This window comes from Thalassophryne amazonica, chromosome 5, assembly GCF_902500255.1.
Source record: "Thalassophryne amazonica chromosome 5, fThaAma1.1, whole genome shotgun sequence".
Taxonomy (NCBI): domain Eukaryota; kingdom Metazoa; phylum Chordata; class Actinopteri; order Batrachoidiformes; family Batrachoididae; genus Thalassophryne; species Thalassophryne amazonica.
The window spans coordinates 84,038,494-84,061,133 of NC_047107.1; the positions used below are offsets into that span (position 1 = coordinate 84,038,494).

At 41.2% G+C, this 22,640-nt stretch overlaps 1 protein-coding gene across 1 annotated transcript in view; it reads left to right on the forward strand.

The window, feature by feature from the left end:
- LOC117510850 (rho guanine nucleotide exchange factor 28-like) overlaps positions 1–22,640 on the forward strand; it is a 153,028-nt gene that overhangs the window by 49,131 nt on the left and 81,257 nt on the right. Inside the window, exons 6-10 of the mRNA XM_034170739.1 lie at positions 4,188–4,371; positions 9,390–9,591; positions 9,807–9,885; positions 18,521–18,567; positions 21,102–21,174. Of these exons, the coding sequence (XP_034026630.1) occupies positions 4,188–4,371; positions 9,390–9,591; positions 9,807–9,885; positions 18,521–18,567; positions 21,102–21,174 (585 nt within the window). The remainder of the gene's footprint in view (positions 1–4,187; positions 4,372–9,389; positions 9,592–9,806; positions 9,886–18,520; positions 18,568–21,101; positions 21,175–22,640) is intronic.

Consider the following 22,640-nt stretch of genomic DNA (forward strand, 5'->3'; position numbering starts at 1 on the left):
TGCTTCCTGGTCCCAACCCTGGTTAGTCACGGTTTGGAGGGTTTAATAAAATTGGCCAGGTTTCTAGAAATGAGAGCTGCTCCATCCAAAGTGGGATGGATGCCGTCTCTCCTAACAAGACCAGGTTTTCCCCAGAAGCTTTGCCAATTATCTATGAAGCCCACCTCATTTTTTGGACACCACTCAGACAGCCAGCAATTCAAGGAGAACATGCAGCTAAACATGTCACTCCCGGTCCGATTGGGGAGGGGCCCAGAGAAAACTACAGAGTCCGACATTGTTTTTGCAAAGTTACACACCGATTCAATGTTAATTTTAGTGACCTCCGATTGGCGTAACCGGGTGTCATTACTGCCGATGTGAATTACAATCTTACCAAATTTACGCTTAGCCTTAGCCAGCAGTTTCAAATTTCCTTCAATGTCACCTGCTCTGGCTTCTTCCTCACAGTCACCTAGCCGGCCTGCTTTCCTGGCTGGTCGGGATCTGCTGGGGGACAGCTAACGGTGGCTAAGTTACCTTGGTCCGCCGCACCAACTACAGGGACCTGGCTAGCTGTAGGATTTTCCAAGGTGAGGAGCTGAATCTCCAATTCGCCCAGCCTGGCCTCCAAAGCTACGAATAAGCTACACTTATTACAAGTACCATTACTGCTAAAGTAGGCCGAGGAATAACTAAACATTTCACACCCAGAGCAGAAAAGTGCGGGAGAGACAGGAGAAGCCGCCATGCTAAACCGGCTAAGAGCTAGTAGCTGCGCTAAGCTAGCGGATTCCTAAAAACACACAAAGTGAATAATGTGTAAAGAATTTAGAAGTGATTCAGCACAGGGAGTGCTTTAGTTAAGGCACGTGAAGATTACACTGTGAAACAAATCGTTATCTAGTTATCTAGATCAATCTACCTATGCAGATTAAACAGCTAACAGATACAGCAAAGCACCGCTGTGCTCCGGAACAGGAAGTGATACAATACCGCAGTGAGAGCCAACCACCAGTAGAGGCAAGCCAGATTTTATTAGGAAACGGACCGTGCCGCGGCCTCAACTTTACCTAAATTCTGGGTCTTTTAGTGAAGCTTAGAGCTAGTGGCCGACCATCACCTTAGTACAGTATTTCCTGTTTTTCTTGTTGTTTAATGCTGACAAATTATACTGTATTTCTTGTCTTTCTGATGCCTGATTCTGCTTTTTCTCTCTGTTTAAGGTGCAGCTCCATCCAGAGATGGGTGTGGTATTTGTGCTAAAGACCCTCCTGTCCTGTGCACCAACAGCCTTTCCTGTATATTCGTTTTATGAATTGTTCTGTAACTTGTCTGTAGTATGGCCCAAGCAGAGGGTCACCCCTTTGAGTCTGGTCTGCTTGAGGTTTCTTCCTCAGAGGGAGTTTTTCCTTACCACTGCTTCTCTAGGGGTTAGTAAGGTTAGACCTTACTTGTGTTGAAGCGCCTTGAGGCAACTCTGTTGTGAAAATACTAAACTTTCCATTGCACATTAATACATTAATACGCGCATGTGTATACTCATTATCATTACATAACTCTGTAAGGGAGTTAGAGTATCTTGTCAATAGTTTTACATCCTCATTGAAGACAACTTTGGATGCTGTAGCTCCTCTGAAAAAGAGAGCTTTAAATCAGAAGTGTCTGACTCCGTGGTATAACTCACAAACTCGTAGCTTAAAGCAGATAACCCGTAAGTTGGAGAGGAAATGGCGTCTCACTAATTTAGAAGATCTTCACTTAGCCTGGAAAAAGAGTTTGTTGCTCTATAAGAAAGCCCTTCGTGAAGCTAGGACATCTTTCTACTCATCACTAATTGAAGAAAATAAGAACAACCCCAGGTTTCTTTTCAGCACTGTAGCCAGGCTGACAAAGAGTCAGAGCTCTATTGAGCTGAGTATTCCATTAACTTTAACTAGTAATGACTTCATGACTTTCTTTGCTAACAAAATTTTGACTATTAGAGAAAAAATTACTCATAACCATCCCAAAGATGTATCGTTATCTTTGGCTGCTTTCAGTGATGCCGGTATTTGGTTAGACTCTTTCTCTCCGATTGTTCTGTCTGAGTTATTTTCATTAGTTACTTCATCCAAACCATCAACATGCTTATTAGACCCCATTCCTGCCAGGCTGCTCAAGGAAGTCCTACCATTATTTAATGCTTCAATCTTAAATATGATCAATCTATCTTTGTTAGTTGGTTATGTACCACAGGCCTTTAAGGTGGCAGTAATTAAACCATTACTTAAAAAGCCATCACTTGACCCAGCTATCTTAGCTAATTATAGGCCAATCTCCAACCTTCCTTTTCTCTCAAAGATTCTTGAGAGGGTAGTTGTAAAACAGCTAACTGATCACCTGCAGAGGAATGGTCTATTTGAAGAGTTTCAGTCAGGTTTTAGAATTCATCATAGTACAGAAACAGCATTAGTGAAGGTTACAAATGATCTTCTTATGGCTTCGGACAGTGGACTTATCTCTGTGCTTGTTCTGTTGGACCTCAGTGCTGCTTTTGATACTGTTGACCATAAAATTTTATTACAGAGATTAGAGCATGTCATAGGTATTAAAGGCATTGCGCTGCGGTGGTTTGAATCATATTTGTCTAATAGATTACAGTTTGTTCATGTAAATGGGGAATCTTCTTCACAGACTAAAGTTAATTATGGAGTTCCACAAGGTTCTGTGCTAGGACCAATTTTATTCACTTTATACATGCTTCCCTTGGGCAGTATTATTAGACGGTATTGCTTAAATTTTCATTGTTACGCAGATGATACCCAGCTTTATCTATCCATGAAGCCAGAGGATACGCACCAATTAGCTAAACTGCAGGATTGTCTTACAGACATAAAGACATGGATGACCTCTAATTTCCTGCTTTTAAACTCAGATAAAACTGAAGTTATTGTACTTGGCCCCACAAATCTTAGAAGCATGGTGTCTAACCAGATCGTTACTCTGGATGGCATTTCCCTGATCTCTAGTAATACTGTGAGAAATCTTGGAGTTATTTTTGATCAGGATATGTCATTCAAAGCGCATATTAAACAAATATGTAGGACTGCCTTTTTGCATTTACGCAATATCTCTAAAATCAGAAAGGTCTTGTCTCAGAGTGATGCTGAAAAACTAATTTATGCATTTATTTCCTCTAGGCTGGACTATTGTAATTCATTATTATCAGGTTGTCCTAAAAGTTCCCTAAAAAGCCTTCAGTTGGTTCAGAATGCTGCAGCTAGAGTACTGACGGGGACTAGCAGGAGAGAGCATATCTCACCCGTGTTGGCCTCCCTTCATTGGCTTCCTGTTAATGCTAGAATAGAATTTAAAATTCTTCTTCTTACTTATAAGGTTTTGAATAATCAGGTCCCATCTTATCTTAGGGACCTCATAGTACCATATTACCCCATTAGAGCGATTCGCTCTCAGACTGCGGGCTTACTTGTAGTTCCTAGGGTTTGTAAGAGTAGAATGGGAGGCAGAGCCTTCAGCTTTCAGGCTCCTCTCCTGTGGAACCAGCTCCCAATTCAGATCAGGGAGACAGATACCCTCTCTACTTTTAAGATTAGGCTTAAAACTTTCCTTTTCGCTAAGGCTTATAGTTAGGGCTGGATCGGGTGACCCTGGACCATCCCTTGGTTATGTTGCTTTAGACGTAGACTGTGTTTCATAATTATTGTATGGCCTTGCCTTGCAATGTGGAGCGCCTTGGGGCAACTGTTTGTTGTGATTTGGCGCTATACAAGAAAAAAGTTGATTGATTGATTGATCATTTAAGCACAGATCAGAAAAATTCCATATAAAATAACTCCCTTTTGTAAATAATGCAGTAACTTCCAAAACCAAGCATGAGATTTGTTGAGTGTAATATTTTTAATGCAGGACTGCTACCTTGTTACCAGCCTCTCTGTTGTATGTGGCGTACACCCATATGTTAAAACTGGGTCAGTGGAGCAAATTGATCTAACGCTTTGCACAAGGAGGACTCCATCAGTGATATTGAGGTTAATTATTACAAGGAGGTGATCATCAAAATGAGAATCTCTACGTTGTTGTTTCCTCACATTACCTCGCTGCAGTCCCCTCTTTTGTCCTATTCATGCAATTACTGTGTTCTGTTCAGCAGTTTTCTAGTATCCTATTTTTATTTATACTATTCTCCTGTCCTCTTGTGTCTGCAGATCAAAATCCCAGGGAGTCTGTCCTCCACCTGGTTGTGCGTTGGGGTCTGTGCCGTTTGGCGGAGCTGCTGCTTTGTCAGCCTGGGGGTCTTCTGGCTGTCAATCTGCAGAACGAGGAGGGAGTCACACCTCTGCAGCTGGCGCAGGCAGCAGGAAACAGAGAGCTCCTGGAGCTACTGACACAGTAAGAATATAAGCTCTCAGTCCAGTCAGCATCAGTCACAATGTTGCTGTTACGTTATTCCTTTTTGTAGAAGACATTTACATACAGAGCAGTATGGCAAATCTCTTTGCAAATAGAAGAAAAAAACATGCAACCAAAGTTGAATACCGTGTACCCCAGATAATTTAGACTCTTTAAGTCTCAAACACCCCTGCGACCCGATCCCGGATAAGCGGTTGATGATAAGTGACTGAGTGAGCTAACAAACACTGTAGATGTCAAGGGAAGAATAGTCCCCACTCCCCCACAAATCTAAAATGCTAAAACGCTACGAACTTTGTAATGTTCTGTGTCCATCCAGCTGGGTCAAGCGGGAAGCCGTAAATCTTGAGGAACGTTTTATCGGCCAGTGTTTATTGGCCTGGAAAGAGCATCACCTGTCTTTAAGGCGAATAGCTATTTAAAATCAACACTCTGATAGTTTGAAAAGCAATTTTTGCCACATACATGCAATTCCCGCATGATCATTTAGCGTTTTTAATTAAGCTTGGCAACATGTTTACCCGGTTCTGCAGTGAATGCCGATTCACTCATCACTCTACTCCGAGCTCCCCACGGATGACCGAGCTTCTCACCCTATCTCTAAGGTAAACACTAGCCACCCTCCTAAGGAAGCCTATTTCGTTCGCCTTTTGGCTCAGCTCCCTTTTCATCACAACAGTACGGTCGAACAAATGTAACACTGACCCTGCTGCGCTGATTCTCGAGCCAATCTCATGCTCCATTGTCCCCTCACTTGTGAACAAGACCCTGAAATACTTGAACTCCTTCACCTGGGGCAAGAACGCATTCACTACCCGGAGTAGGCAATCCGTCAGTTTCCTACTGAGAGCCATGGCCTTAGATTTAGAGATGCTGATTATCATCCCTGTTGCTTCACACTCAGCTGTGACCCGATCCAGTGAGTGTTGGAGGTCACAGGCTGATGAAGCCAACAGGACCACATCATCTGCAAAAAGCAGTGATGAGACCCTGAGCAGAATGAAACTGGAAACCTTCCCCCCCCCCCGACTACACCTTGATATCCTGTACATGAATATCACAAACAGGATTGGTGACAAGGAGCAGCCCTGGCGGAGGCCAACCCCCACCGGAAACAAGTCCGACTTACCGCTGAGCCCCCGAACACAGCTCTCGCTTTGTGAGTACAGAGATTAGATGGCCCTGAGAAGGGGCCCCCTCACTCCATACTCCCGCAGCACCTCCCACAGTATCTCCCGGGGTACCCGATCATACGCCTTCTCCAAGTCCACAAAACACATGTGGACTGGATGGACATACTCCCAGGCACCCTTCAGGATCCTTGAGAGTGAAGAGCTGGTCGGTTGTTCCACGACCAGGACGGAACCTGCATTGTTCCTCTTCAATCAGAGGTTCGACTATCGGCCGAACCCTCCTTTCCAGCACCCTGGAGTAGACATTACCAGGGAGGCTGAGTAGTGTGATGCCCCTGAAGTTGGCACACACTCTCAGGTCCCCTTTTTAAATATGGGGACCACCACCCCAGTTTGCCACTCCTTAGGCACTGTCCCAGACCTCAACACAATTTTGAAGAGACATCTCATCCAAGACAATCCCTCCACACCCAGAGCCTTCAGCATTTCTGGACAGATCTCATCAACCCCAGAGGCCTTGCCACTGCGGAGTTGTTTGACTACCTTAGTGACTTCCACCAGGGAAATTGATGAAAATCATCCATCAGCTTCCAGCTCTGCTCCTACTAGGGGCACTCCAGTCTGATGCAGGAGTTCCTCAAAGTGTTCCTTCTAGCACCAGATTACATCCTCAGTTGTGGTCAACAGAGTTCCATCTTTACTGTAGACAGCTTGGATGGTTCTACGTTTTCCCCTCCTAAGGTACCTCATGGTCCGCCAGAAGCGCCTTGGTGCTGACCGAAAGTCCTTCTCCATAGCTGCTCCAAACTCCTCCCACACCTGCTACTATGTCTCCCTCACAGCAGAGGCTGCTGCCTTTCGGACCTGTCGGTACCTTGCAGCTGCCTCCGGAGTCCTCCAAGATAACATATGCTGGAAGGACTATTTCTTCAGCCAATTATTCTTTTATTTATTTTTGTATTTTTTAATCATTTATTTATTTAAGATCCCTTGAGATAAATGTATTCAAGACATTAAATAGAGGAAAAAAACCTTCATTGAGAGCACTCAGGGTGCACACATACACCAAAGACCAGTAGTTCCTGATTTAACGTTCCTTAATAGAGCTGAAGTACACATGGGGGCGCTGTTTCTCCCATGTACACAGAACATGGAGGTTGTTGGGAGAGAGATAATTAAAAAAAAAAGATTTACATTTTAAATGATCATGAATTTATATCTGCCTCAAAATTCAATCAAACTTTCAGTGACAAAACACCCTACCTCACCACTAATCACCACTGAAATCTCTCAGATTTTATAGATATTCTACTGACAGATAAATACAAATGGCTGAAACACTACCTCCTTGGCTGATGTGACAATGTAAGATTTGGCATTAAATGTTCTTGCTAACCGTATAATGGCACTGCTGAATTGGTTATTGGATCAGCATAAAAATAATTAGTTGCTTGTTCCACCACCTGATATTGGAGGTCTTCTTCCAGGTCAGTTTTGTGATTAAAAAACATTTTAAATAAGTTTAAACAGTTGTTCACAAACACTAGATTCGGTTTAAACAGTTTTTTTTACAACCCCTGGCAAAAATTATGGAATCACCGGCCTCGGAGGATGTTCATTCAGTTGTTTAATTTTGTAGAAAAACAGATCACAGACATGACACAAAACTAAAGTCATTTCAAATGGCAACTTTCTGGCTTTAAGAAACACTATAAGAAATCAGGAAAATAAAATTGTGGCAGTCAGTAACGGTTACTTTTTTAGACCAAGCAGAAGGAAAAAAATATGGAATCACTCAATTCTGAGGAAAAAATTATGGAATCATGAAAACAAAAGAACACTCCAACACATCACTAGTATTTTGTTGCACCACCTCTGGCTTTTATAACAGCTTGCAGTCTCTGAGGCATGGACTTAATGAGTGACAAACAGTACTCTTCATCAATCTGGCTCCAACTTTCTCTGATTGCTGTTGCCAGATCAGCTTTGCAGGTTGGAGCCTTGTCATGGACCATTTTCTTCAACTTCCACCAAAGATTTTCAACTGGATTAAGATCGGGACTATTTGCAGGCCATGACATTGACCCTATGTGTCTTTTTGCAAGGAATGTTTTCACAGTTTTTGCTCTATGGCAAGATGCATTATCATCTTGAAAAATGATTTCATCATCCCCAAACATCCTTTCAATTGATGGGATAAGAAAAGTGTCCAAAATATCAACGTAAACTTGTGCATTTATTGATGATGTAATGACAGCCATCTCCCCAGTGCCTTTACCTGCCATGCAGACCCATATCATCAATGACTGTGGAAATGTACATGTTCTCTTCAGGCAGTCATCTTTATAAGTCTCATTGGAACGGCACCAAACAAAAGTTCCAGCATCACCTTGCCCAATGCAAATTCGAGATTCATCACTGAATATGACTTTCATCCAGTCATCCATAGTCCACGATTGCTTTTCCTTAGCCCATTGTAACCTTGTTTTTTTTCTGTTTAGGTGTTAATGATGGCTTTCGTTTAGCTTTTCTGTATGTAAATCCCATTTCCTTTAGGCGGTTTCTTACAGTTCGTTCACAGACGTTGACTCCAGTTTCCTCCCATTCGTTCCTCATTTGTTTTGTTGTGCATTTTCGATTTTTGAGACATATTGCTTTAAATTTTCTGTCTTGACGCTTTGATGTCTTCCTTGGTCTACCAGTATGTTTGCCTTTAACAACCTTCCCATGTTGTTTGTATTTGGTCCAGAGTTTAGACACAGCTGACTGTGAACAACCAACATCTTTTGCAAAATTGCGTGATGATTTACCCCCTTTTAAGAGTTTGATAATCCTCTCCTTTGTTTCATCTCTCGTGTTGGAGCCATGATTCATGTCACGCCACTTGGTGCAACAGCTCTCCAAGGTGTGATCACTCCTTTTTAGATGCAGACTAACGAGCAGATCTGATTTGATGCAGGCGTTAGTTTTGGGGATGAAAATTTACAGGGTGATTCCATAATTTATTCCTCAGAATTGAGTGAGTCCATATTTTTTTCCCTCTGCTTGGTCTAAAAAAGTAACCGTTACTGACTGCTGCAATTTTTTTTCTTGATTTCTTATAGTGTTTCTTAAAGCCAGAAAGTTGCCATTTGAAATGACTTTAGTTTTATGTCATGTCTGTGATCTGCTTTTTTCTACAGAATTAAACAACTGAATGAACATCCTCCGAGGCCAGTGATTCCATAATTATTGCCAGGGGTTGTAAAGAACCAAACATGTTTTAAAGTGCTTAGAGGAGTACTTTCAACTGGATTTTAACTCCTGTTTTTTTTTTTGGGGGGGGGGGGGGTTATGTTTGGACAGCTGTCATCCAATAGAAAACTAGTTTAAACTTGATTTGTACAGGCTAAATTTTAATTAAGGTTAAGTAGTGATTAAATAAAGCTCCACTAGATTAAAAGTGCTCAGAGAGCACCACAATGCCACACCTAGATTTCACTGTGATAAATAAAGAACTTTTTTCATTTTACTGCATTTGAGCACACAGCCAAAAATTTGACATTGATCCTTGACCGATTGTAATCAAAATCAAAAAACGTCTTCCCATCCATAGGCCCACTGGACCTGCCATGTTTGATAATAATTGGATTAGTCAATTTTAATATATGGTATGTTGCTGAGTTACATGCAAACATTCTTAGATTGAGAGGCAGTTACAAGAACATACGTTTCTAGTGTCATTCCAAACACTACTCTGTTTTTTGCTAATTTCTCATATTTGTGACACAATGAAAAATCATTAAAAAAAAGGTCAATACTTGGAAGGCTGAGTGAATGTCCCTAGTTTTAGCTTGTGATTGACTGAACTCACTTGCTGTGTAGCCCACCCAACCCTCTAGCCACACCTCCAGCTGGTCTGTCTCAGGTGTGGGCAGCCCGGTCCCGCTTACTGAGGTTCTGTCATGACACGGGAAACCTGACAGTGACTGTCCGACAAAACCCGAAATGGAGCTCAGAGGAGAGCCGGCATGCTGACATCCGACTTCTAAAAAACAGGCTCAGAGACGACAAGTTCCTCAGGGAGGTGAGCAGAGGTTTTCTGTGGTATCAGTAATACAGTTTGGGCATGCAAAAATCTATTTTATCCATTTATGCTTTAAGGATTTGTACTTAGCAGTACATATAAATGTGATTTATTTTGCACACGAAGTATTGAGACAAAACTTAGCTTATTACTGGTTAATGTGTTCTTTTAGTTTATGTCCTATTTTCACTTAAAAATTGCCTTCCACCACTTAGATCAAAGCACTAAAAAGGGACAAAGTGGAAACTGTCTTAAGCAAAGAAGAGCTTGTGGACAATCCTGCAGAGAACGATGGTATGGTAACCTGACTAATCTTTGTGCTTCGCGGCATGTTGACTGCTTGGTTTTCCTGTGCCATTTAATCGTAATTGTTGTCTCTCATGTGGTAGGGGTGTGCCATTTTTGTTCCAGTGGTTTATGTGGGCAGATAAAGTGGTTTGAATTATATATTAAAACGTGATGGGAATTGACTGCCCTCCTCTGGCTGTTCGAGGCATTACAGGAATGTGAGGATGAATTTAATGAGTCCAGTGGAGAAAGTAGCTCATTCCAAACTAGGATGTCATAAGCAACAAATATTATAGTTATATAAAATGTTTAGAGAGATATATGGCTGTGCAGTAACAATACAAATGAGTGATATGCAGCAAACTAAGTTGAAATTTTATCCCTTAACTGATGATTGATGTATTACATATGCAGTAGAAATAACTCATCTTATTTGTTTAATCCATCACTGCTGTGTACAAGGATGTAAAATGTCCACACATTACGCCCAAATGAAAGTCATCAGACCGCTGATGCATACCCAGCATGCTTTACTCACAATATGAATGTTTTAGTAAATATGCATATGTCTGTAATGGTGTTTTGGACTATGTCAGACTTCAACGTATGACTTGTGTGTGACTTCATTATGAAGTCAGTCATACCAATCTATCACAAATATTTTGCTGATCAATATATACTTTAGGTCATCCAGCTAAGCTTCTTGATTATAGAGATATACAAAAAAAAAAAAAAAATGATCTTGACCTTTGCCCAAACTACTCCAAAATCTAATCACCTCCAGATATCTATCTAAGTAATATTCCCACCAAGTCTGAAGGAAATCCATCCACCTGTTTTTGAGTTATCTTACCCACAGACAAACACTCATATGGTTCATCTGGAAAGTATTCACACCGCTTCACATTTTCCACATTTTATGTCACAGCCTTGTTCCGAAATGGATGAAATTTGTTTTGGGGTTTTTTTCCCCCCACAATATCCCATAATGACGATGTGAAAAAAAATTTTTCTTCAGCTTTTTGCAAATTTTATTAAAAATAAAAAAAAAAAATTAGGAAATAGCACTCTTCTGGTTATTAATTGTATCTACTCTCAACGTTATTTAACAACAGTCCTGTTGTGAATCGCTAGCAGTTAGCATTCGCTAGCTAGGTCAACACCTCCCCTCTCCATTGTTACTTTTTATAGCTGTTTCTTTTCTACCCGTTTAATACTTCTGTTTGTTTTTCAGTTGAACTGCTGTGAATTTTAAGTAATTTTTACTCCTGTGTAAAATCTTAGGCGCGGCTAGCATTTTCGCTAGCGGTTAGCTTGTGTTAGCTATTTCTGACCCTTCTCATCATTTTTTCATTTCATTTTTTACACTCCTGTTAGTTAATTAACTGTTTAGTGTATTTTATAGCTGCTGCTTTTTTTTTTACCTGTTTAATACTTCTGTTACTTTTTCAGTGTAACTGCTGTGAATTTTAATTCATTTATCTGCGTCTGTGTGAGCCTTAGGAATGGTTAGCTTATCCATTATTGGTTAGCTCGTGTTTGCTTGGCTACATTTTTGAATTTCTTAGTGCACAAAGTACACTACTTATTATACTTTACACCCTCTGTAAATCCTGCGTGATGTTGGAAGATAGGGTGGCTCTCTTAGAGAGTCGTGTCCGTAAGTTAGAGCAGCTTCTTAGCGCAGTGGAGTTAGATGTTACGGGCACTCCAGATGAGGTTAGTGTTGGGCCGGCTAGCGAGCCCATTAGCATCAGCTTAGAAACGCCGGCTGTGGAGGACGGTTTTCGGACTGTGGCTAGGCGGAGGAAGCCCTGTAGGGCTTGGTGTCCGGTTGTGGCACCCCGATCACACTCACCAGTGCGAACTGTGAATCGGTTCTCCCCCTTGGATTTGCCAGATATGAATTCTCTGAGCCCACTAGTGACTTCCACTCCTGTCTCCAGGCCGAAACACCGGACTTTAGTGATAGGGGATTCTATCACCCGCAAAGTCAGGTTACAGACGCCGGCTGACGTTAAATGTATTCCTGGGGCCAAGCTCCCGACATTGCATCTCATCTTAGGGTGCTGATGCTGCAGAAGGGAAGACAGACGAAGGAACATGACATGAGATATAGTCACATAGTTATTCACATTGGCACCAATGATATCAGGATGAAGCACTCAGAGGTCACAAAAATGGACATAGAAAGGACTTGTGACCTTGCCAGAAAGATGTGTCGGCATCGATTAATAGTCTCTGGTCCCCTCCCCTCCCGGGGTACTGATGAGGCGTTTAGCAGGCTGACATCATTAAATAGGTGGCTGGCGCAGTTTTGTAGACAGCAAGGCTTTAGCTTTATTGATAACTGGCCTTCGTTCTGGGGCCACCATGGCTTGCTGATGCCGGACAGCCTCCACCCTACTGGGGAAGGCGCCGCCATCTTGTCTGCAAACATAGATAGAGCTCTACAGGGAGGGTAACATTAGGAACCTACAGCAGGCCACGGAGCAGGTGATTAGAGACCCTGCAAGGCTTATGACAAATGTGGATGTGGAATCCATTAGCTTAGTGGGAAATTTAGTGCAGAAAATCCACTATGGTGATAGTGCAGTTTATTTGCCAGGGAGGGAATTTCAACAAGTTGAGACTGTGGCCTGCTTCCGTAGTCGTGTCCATAAAAATCATAGAGGGATATGCTTTCCAAACGTAATACCCATTACTATATTGGAGGATGATGAAATTGAGGATGGCCCAGTGGTTGTTCCAGCAATAGCAAAGATTTTGTGTCTGCTACCTACAACGCGCGTGGAATGTCTTAAACCCAAACCTACTTCTAGGCATCTTATATATGCAACTCTGGAACCACCCCTAAACCCAAACAGTTCAACTGTCAACCCCACTGAGGTTCTTAGACTGGGTCTCATTAACATAAGATCACTGTCCTCAAAATCATTGTTGATCAATGATCTAATTATTGATCATCACTTAGATATGATTGGGCTATGTGAAACCTGGCTTAAACCTACAGCTGTCATCCCTTAAATGAGGCCTGCCCACCAGCATATACATTTAGTCACGTCCCTCATGATGCAAAGCAAGGCAGGGGTGTTGCTCTTATTTATAAATCTAGGTTTAGCTTATTAGCTGTTGGGGGTTACAAATATCACTCATTTGAGCATCTGATTCTCCACTCTGCTCAGGATATTACACATTGCCAAGGTCAGAAGAATAAAAATCACTCGTATTACTTTGTCACTGTATATAGGCCTCCTGGCCCATATTCTGAATTCTTAGATGAATTTGGTGCGTTCATCTCCAACTTGTCAACTAGTGTAGATAACATTCTGATCATTGGTGACTTTAACATTCATATAAATAAGCCTTCTGATCCCCTCTGCAAATCATTTATGGAAATTGTGGATGCATTAGGCTTTCGGCAATGCATTCGGGATTCGACGCACATTAATGGAAATACCCTGGATCTGGTTCTCGCACGTGGTATTGCTGTCACGAATATTGACATCATGCCTCTTACATCAGTGGTGTCTGATCACTCACTTATTAAGTTTACAGTTTCGCTGCCGTGTTTAGTGGAACAACAACCTTATATATATATATAATACCCAGTCAGTAGACAGACTTGTGGATAGTTTAAACTCAGTGCTCAAAACTACACTCGACATGATTGCACCACCTGTGTTAAAACCGCACTCCCCCAAATCACAGTCACCTTGGTTCAGTGATTATCTGCGTGACCTCAAGCATAAAGCAAGAGGTCTAGAACGGAAATGGCGTCGTTCAAAATTAGAAGTATTTCACCTTGCGTGGCGTGATGCTATCTTAGACTATAAGCATGCATTATTGGCTACAAAGCGGACTTACTACTCTGATTCGACACGGTGGCAACACTTTTGCATGGACAACCACCTGTAGTTCACTCTCCTTTTACAGCACAAGATTTCCTGGATTACTTTGGGAAGAAAACAGAAGACATCAGGTTAAACATATCCCGGCATGCCTTAATCCAGCCACTACACCCTGCTATTGATGTGGGCGCCACTACTGAGGTATTACCTTGATTTACAGAATTTGACAGTATCTCACTAGGCATGCTGACAAAACTCGTAATGTCAACAAAAAGCACAACCTGTTTATTTGATCCTATACCAACAAAACTGTTTAAGGACCTGTGGCCCACTCTTGGGCCGACTGTGCTGGAAATTCGTAATCTTTCTTTAACTTCTGGATCTGTTCCTAAATGTTTCAAATCTGCAGTGATTAAACCATTACTTAAGAAGCCTAATCTTGACCCTAGTGTATTGACAAACTATCGGCCGATATCAAATCTATCATTTTTCTCTAAAATTCTGGAAAAAGTGGTGTCACAGCAGCTCGTAGACTGTCTTACTGAGAATAATCTCTTTGAGCCACTGCAGTCTGCTTTTAGAAAATATTCCACAGAGACAGCTCTCACTAAAGTGGTGAATGATCTTCTGCTTACAATGGATTCGGACACCACTACGGTTCTGTTGCTGTTAGATCTCAGTGCTGCATTTGATACAGTGGATCATCATATTCTACTTGATAGGCTGGAAAATCATTTTGGGATTACTGGGAGTGCCCTTGCATGGCTGACGTCATACTTGACCAGTCGTTCTCACTTTGTTTTGTACAGTAACACTACCTCTAACCTTAGTGACATGAAATTTGGGGTTCCACAGGGGTCTGTCTTAGGCCCCCTGCTTTTCTCCCTTTATATAGCACCCATTGGGCACATATTGCGGTGTTTTGGGATTACCTTTCACTGCTATGCAGAAGATACTCAGTTATACATGCCAATAATTGCTGGTAATCTCGTTCACATAAAATCCTTAGAAGATTGCCTTGCAGCAGTGAGAAGTTGGATGTCTAGAAACTTCCTACTTTTAAACTCTGATAAGACTGAAATGATGGTTCTTGGTCCAGTGAGACATCTGCATCAATTTGACCAGTTAACGCTCAGCCTCGACTCGTATGTCATACAAGTGAGGAACCTTGGGGTAATTTTTGATCCTTCGTTGTCCTTTGGCCTCCACATTAGAAATATTACTAGGACTGCTTTCTTCCACCTGCTAAATATAGCAAAGATTCGTCCCATCCTGTCTATGGGTGATGCTGAGACCCTGATCCATGCATTTATCTCTTCTAGATTGGACTACTGCAATGTTCTATTTTCTGGTTTACTGCAGTCTAGCATTAGGGGTCTCCAGTAGGTTCAAAATGCTGCAGCCAGACTTTTGACACAAAGCAGAAAGTTCGGCCACATTACACCCATTTTGGCATCCCTTCACTGGCTTCCTGTCCCAGTGAGATCAGATTTTAAGGTTCTGTTACTAACCTATAAAATTATTCATGGACTGGCACCCTCCTACCTAGCTGACCTAATTAAACCTTACGTACCGGCCCGGGCTTTACGTTCTCAGGGTGCAGGACTACTTTGTGTCCCTAAGGTGAATAAGAAGTCTGCAGGTCACAGAGCTTTCTCTTATCGTGCCCCTGTTCTGTGGAATGATCTCCCAGCGTCAATAAAACAGTCAGATTCTGTGGAGACTTTCAAGTCCAGACTTAAGACACACTTATTTTCCCTTTCATATGGCTAGCATACTGGTACAGTTTAGTTTTACGCTTTTTACTCTTTTAATTCATTTTATTAGTAATTGGAGTGGGCCGCGGCCTCAACTTTACCTAAATTCTGGGTCTTTTAGTGAAGTTTAGGGCTAGTGGCCGGCGATCACCTTAGTATTTCTCTGTTTTTCTTGTTGTTTAATGCTGACAAATTATACAGTATTTCTTGTCTTTCTGATGCCTGATTCTGTTTTTTCTCTCTGTTTAAGGTGCAGCTCCATCCAGAGATGGGAGTTGTATTCGTGTTGGCGATCCTCCTGTCCTGTGCGCCAATTGCATTTCTTGTATATTCGTCCGTGAATTGTTCTGTAATTTATGTTTGTAGCATGGCCCAAGCAGAGGGTCACCCCTTTGGGTCTGGTCTGCTTGAGGTTTCTTCCTCAGAGGGAGTTTTTCCTTACCACTGTTGTTCTGGGGGTTGGTAAGGTTAGATCTTACCTGTGTGAAGCTCTTTGAGGCAACTCTGTTGTGATTTGGCGCTATATAAATGACAATAAATTGAAATTGATAGGAAATCACATGTACATAAGTTTTTACAGCCTTTGCCATGAAGCTCTAAATTGAGCTCAGGTGCATCCTGTTTCCACTGATCATCCTTGAGATGTTTCTACAGCTTAACTGGAGTCCACCTGGAGTAAATTCACTTGATTGGACATGATTTGGAAAGGCACACACCTGTCTACATACAAGGTCCTACAGTTGACTATGCATGTTAGAGCACAAACCCAGCATGATGTCAAAGGAATTGTCTGTAGACTTCTGAGACAGGATTGTTTCAAGGCACAAACCTGGGGAAGGGTATGAAAACATTTCTGCTGCTTTGAAGGTCCTGTTGAGCACAGTGGCCTCCATCATCCATAAATGGAAGAAGTTTGGCTCCACCAGGACTCTTCCTAGAGCTGGCTGCCCATCTAAACTGAGAGATTGGGGGAGAAAGGTCTTAGTCAAGGAGGTGACCAAATATGACTGAAACATAGCCATTGGGTATTGTGAAGACTTTACATCTGTCCGTCCGTCTGTCTGTCTGTGCTCAGCAGAAATCCATTTCTATTACTGCCAGGGTTTTCAAATTCACAGGGAACATTCTTGAGACACAGACCTTGGACAAGCTCAAAGATGGCTAACGTTGACCAATTTTTAAGTGATCAAAAGGTCATATTCTGTTTCCTATTGTTATGCTCATACAGCCAAGGGTATTTCAGTATTGCGCTATATTTTTACCTCTGCCAGTAAAATGTTTGTCTAATTTGTTTATTTGTGAACAGCCTGGAGCCCACAGTTTTTCATATATCGTTATGAAATTTTTACTGACTGATTCAATTTTCAAGGTCAAAGAGCGAAGTCAGGAAAAATCTTGCAAAATTGGAAAAATCCCCATCTTTAACATTGAACGAATTTTCAGAAATTCACAACTCTGTCAGAAAAGAGCAAATTTCTTTATCGACTGACAGTTTGATTCGGATCTGATCCAGATTACAGATTTTGTGGCCATTTAAATTTAACATTGAAAACCCCATTTAATGTATATTTTACAAACGCGCCCCAATCACTCTCATACTTGAAAGTGAGGTGCAGACTGGCACTCACTATCACCTGACAAAGTTTGATCTGGATCTGATCTGGATTGTGGATTTTTTGGACATTCGAATTTTATATTGAAAAGCCAATTTGATGTACATTTTGCATTATATCGCAATCAAAAGTGCCTCAATCAGTCTCATTTTTCTGTTATGGATTTACCTACACCACCAAAATTGGATGGAGGTTCCAATTTTATGCCTGTTTGTCTGTCTTCCAATTATCAGTCGGAAACCCAGTGACAAAAAGCAGTGACAAATTGTGCATAGCAGAGATAACCAATGATCTGTGAAAATTATCTGAAAAAGAATTCAGAAACCAAAAAAGTTGGGGGAAAACTGACACCACCACAAAAAATACTTTGATTCAAGTACATGAACTAAATACATACTCCTGACATTTGATTACATCTAATTTAGCTTATGAAAAGCCACTTCTAACAGGACTTTGACCTTGGAAAAGTTTGTGGAATTGTCAACTGGTATTGGTGGAGGTTTGCACTCTACCCTCTACTCGGCTACCATATAAATGCTATATACCATTTGAAAGAGCATTTCGTTGGGATCGCAAGAAGATATACATCCGTCTTCACAAAAGTATGGATGGGGAAAATAGAGAAAAAAATGATATAATTTGTGCGAAAATGTCAGACTATGCCAAAAGGTCATGACCTTGAACTTTTACAGCAATGCTAATGTCATAATTGGGTTTGCCATACCCAAAAACATAGGAATCCATGTCTCATTTGTTGTTATACCATTTTTAGATTTTTAGCTAAATCACTGTTCTGCTTTGGTTCATTTGTTCATAATTTTCTCGACCTTAGTTTACATTATGTGTGATAACTTGTAACAGCTACTCTTCTCAGACGGCCATCACATATCATTGAAAAGCTGAGATTGCACACTTTAAGAAAAAAAAATGGTAGCCTTTGCCACTTTTTCGGTAATGACCAACCCCTCTGGCTGACGGCCTAATTGTGTGATTTTTATCTATTTTGGAATAAGGCTGTAACATTAAAAAAAATGTGGAAAAAGTGCAGCACTGGGAATACCTTCTGGATGCGCTGTATTTTCTCTCTTCATCCACCTTCTCTCACATTTTTTTTTTTTTTTACTTTCCTAACATTTATAGTGTTTGTGTGTCTTTACTGCTTCCTTTGTCTAACATTTCCTGTCTTTATTTAGTTTCTTAACATGACCCTAGGCAATCAAAGCACCCCAACACTAATTTGTGTGTCGCTGCTTTGTTTCTGGTACACTGTAATATACTGGATCCTTTGATCTTGGAGACGCACAGTAGTTAAACATAATGAATATAGATCAACGGGTCACAGTAAAGGTCTCCTCAGGTTATAAAATAAAACAAGAGCTGCTGTATGACTGTGCTGAGTATTTGTCCTTGATTCTTTCAGCACTGTACCTTGACATCAATGAGGGAAGCTCAACTACAGAAGAAAATGTGAGTGCTTTACAGTCTTTTTTTTTTTGGCCTCTGTACTTCACTACATGGGGGTTGAAACGAAACCCTCAATATGTCTTTGAAGCTTTTAGCTTTTATTCAAGGGATTTTAAGAAAAAAAAATTGCATTAACAATTTAGGAATTGTAGCCGTTTGTTTTATACATGGACATTTCCAAGTCATTAAATATGGAAATACCAACAGTATGCTACTGTATGGTAAATAAAAAAGAAAAAACAACTTTATTGTCTCAAAGGAAATTTGCTTTAGACACATACATTATCTACTGTTTGCATACATATCTCAAAACCTGTATCTTATCGACTAGAACTATTACTTTAAAAGCAATACATTAATTCCAGAGGCTGGCTCCTGATAATTTTTCTGTTCAGGGCTTTCATGGACAGTGAACAGCGGTACAAAGGAGTCCTTAAACAGTTTAAATCTGTCCAGAGTATATAGTTCTCAAAAGACGAAGAAGAAGGAGGCTAGTACGGGAAGCCAGCAAGACACCCATAACATGACCATAGGCAATCCATGAAGGAATTATAGGCTTCTATGATTGTGATGGGGAAAGCAACTTTGTTGCATCTCCAGTTATATAGCTTCATGGTGGAGTGGAATAGAGAAGGGTTTGCTTTAAAATAAGACATGGAATTTCAGCTACGGTTTGCCAGAAGGCTTATGAGACTTGGTGATATGGCCTAGATTTGATCTGTTTTCTTGTAAGAAAATCCTTCTTCGTTCCACTCCAAAATGAAGCAGTGACTGGTTGCCTTAACAACATTTACTACACCTGCAACACAAGTTTCTTATCTGAAAGTTGTCTATTTCTATAATGAAATGAAAAAAACAAAAAAGAAAAACAAAACAAAAACAAATATATCTAACCTTTGAACTTTTAAAAAAAATTAGAATTCAGATTTTGCTTGGCAAAACTCATTTTCTGAAATAGAAACGCCAGGGTGAGTTTTGCATAGTATCATATTACAGGGTTCTTTGATTTGGTAAATTAATCACTGCTGAAGGAAGATATATGAATTTGAAGATTAGGTGTGTGTGTGCGTGCGTGTGTGTGTGTCATACCTTTTGAATTCATACAGATTTTGTAAAATGCTGTTTGTGAGACTGATGTGCCATTGTTTTGTAAAATAGAAACTTACATGTCTTTCAAAAACATATACTAATTTTGAATATTATAGATTAAGTGTTCCTCGTGTTGCAGTCATGCACACATAGGTGGTTTCTGAACACATTGTTTTACTTGTTTTTCATACTTGTAGTTCAAAGTAGAAGTCTTAAGCCCCCGTCACACATAGCAAGAATGTGCAGGAACCATGCCCGACATGGCAAATATTGCCATAATCCGACGCAGTCGGGAGGAAAAGAGGTGCGGACAGTCATGTCAGAATGCATCCAGATCACCTTGTCCAAACCTACATGATGGCATCCAGAGCACATGTAGACAACAGGTACATGACACAGACTGCTGTCAGACAGCCTTAAAAGGCGCTGCAGACTGCCCGATGACTAAACGTCTTGATGGCAAACACGGGACTGGAGCGCTGTGTTCCTCACGCGCTGCAATTATCACTCAGCTGTGTGTGTGCGCGACCCACTAAGCACGCATATGGGGAGCACGCTCTTAGTGCCACTGGACAGCTTCGCTGAAAGTTTGCTGGCATTGGGCCATGCTGTCCCCTGCGTCAGATGGAGCCTTTCCAGCAAACTTTAATTTTTTTCTTTTTTGCTCACTTCAGAGCACAACACAACTCAGGACACTGCAATGGTTGGAGTATCACATGGGATTTATTTTTTATTTTGGGTGAGAGGGTTTTAACCACAGGCTGCGGGTTTCAGCTCCACGTCCGCACTGTGAAACACTCTTGGACCGCTGTTGGAGGTGAGACCTGGCACAACAGTTCCATGTCGTATCGCCTACAAATTTAGAAGGTGTTCATTTATTACAGCGTGAGATCTGTTCAGCTCCGAGCCTGACGCCTGCAATGACGCGTTACTGCACACCACAGATAGGCGCAGCTGCCCGTGTTCTATACAGTTATGATGGAGACAGTATTCACATTATATATTATATATTGTATTCACAGTGGAGGTGGACATTCTATGTGAATAAGTGACACGTGCAGGTCATGCCGGCAGGCTTTGTCATGCCCGATCCATGTCAAGGTTCCCTCATATGCACTCATATCGTTTTGGATCCTGTTTATGCCGCCTTCAGAATATGTAAATTACGGTCAGATGGTGCTCAGACCGCCGTCGGATAGGTGTCCCATCTTTGCGGTGCTCGGAGGGTTTTGAACATGTGCATCACACTCGGGGCTGCTGGCCGATTTTGACCAGCTATGTGGACTCTCGCAGATGGCTACCAGAGCGTTTTGGAACTGAAATCCAACACTTTTTGGATGTGCGCAGATTCATCATTCTGATGCCGTTCTGTGTGATTCTGGCTATGTGTGACGGGGGTATTGGTCACGCTGTTGATGAAAGTTCCCTGATTGAATGTTTCCACTCAGGAGTATGAAGAGCCGCTTATATTTTGCCTGAATGAGGATGACGAAGAGAGCGACCAGTCCCAGTCTGAATTTGGTAAGGGATCATTTCAACTTTCTGTTAGATAGATTATTTCCTTAGATGTCTCATTTCAAAAGAAGGCCGATGTATATATCCTGTTATTTTAGTGTGAGGTTCCTCAGCTGCAGATGCTGTTTTAACAACCTCAATAATTGTTACGTTAAACAGTGTTAGTATTATAGGATGTTATCCAAGTAATCTAGAGTCTTTATGTGAGTCCAACTACAAGAAACATTTCCTGACCAGAACTTGGAACCCATATCTAATACTTGAGCATGCCTGTCTATCATCTTCATGGACATCATGGATCACATTTCAGCTCCCTGGTTTTATTTCCCGTGCCGACTGTTTTTGAATTTGTCACTCTGTTTTTACAGTCAGTATAGTGTTGAGACATTTTCTATGACCATATGTACAGAACACTTGTATACATATTCCATAGTTATCTCGAAACACCGACGCCTGCAATGAAAGGGCAAAAAAATTATTCATAAATAAGTAGTTGTAGGTAGCTTCCTTCTGATCTTGGTTGGAACTGTCATGAACAGGATGGGAAGGATTTGAGAGTGGGAACATCCTGTGGGTTAATAATTGGCCTGTGTGTCTGCAGACCAGACTAATGCCCCAGTGTAAAAATGCTGTGGCTTGAGAATTTATAACACTTGGCGCTGGATAGCTACAATTTTAACTTCCTGTGGTTGGTGGTGTTTTTCATATGGTTTACCCATTTGCTATCCTGTGTGCATGTCTGTAGATGTGTGTTGAAAACTACCTGTCTGTGACCTTGATCAGCCCCTCAAAGCCTTTTTGTGGTTCAGACAAATACCAGTGGCCACTTGAATCATGTTTTGTAAAATTTTCCTCTCTTTGCTCTGTTAGACTAAAAAGAGCAATCAAAGAATGCAGATCCTCTGGGTCCTGATTAGTTCCAGTTGAATTACATAGTTATGTCATGATTGATTGAAGTTTAAAAGGTCAAAAATTGCCTCAAGGTTCAGTTGTGAAGAATGGGGAAGAAGAAGCTAATACACACCACCAGGTATCTTAATAATAGGCACTGAGGTTTACAGCCAAAAATGGCTCAGAGATGCTGAGGTGATGCTCACATATTTTCAAGTCTCTCAAGTCAAATCTGACACCATGCGCTGATGTCACACATCAGCTGATGTCCTTGTCCTTTAAATTGCATATTGACAAACTTGTTTTTAAACTGAAATTGAAACTAGGTTTCTTTTTTAAAAATAAATCATGTTTTGCTTTGCAAGCTAGAAAAAAAACTGATCACCACAGTCTTTCTGCCCTTGTTGGACTATGGAGACTTGCTTTTTATGAAGGCTCCTCATCACTTTTTATTGAGACTGGATACTGTATACCATTGTGCTTTACATTTTATTACTGGTTGCAGTCATCGTGTACATCACTGCTCATTATATGCTGCCGCACATTATTTATCTTTGTCAGTTCGCAGACGCTCTCATTGG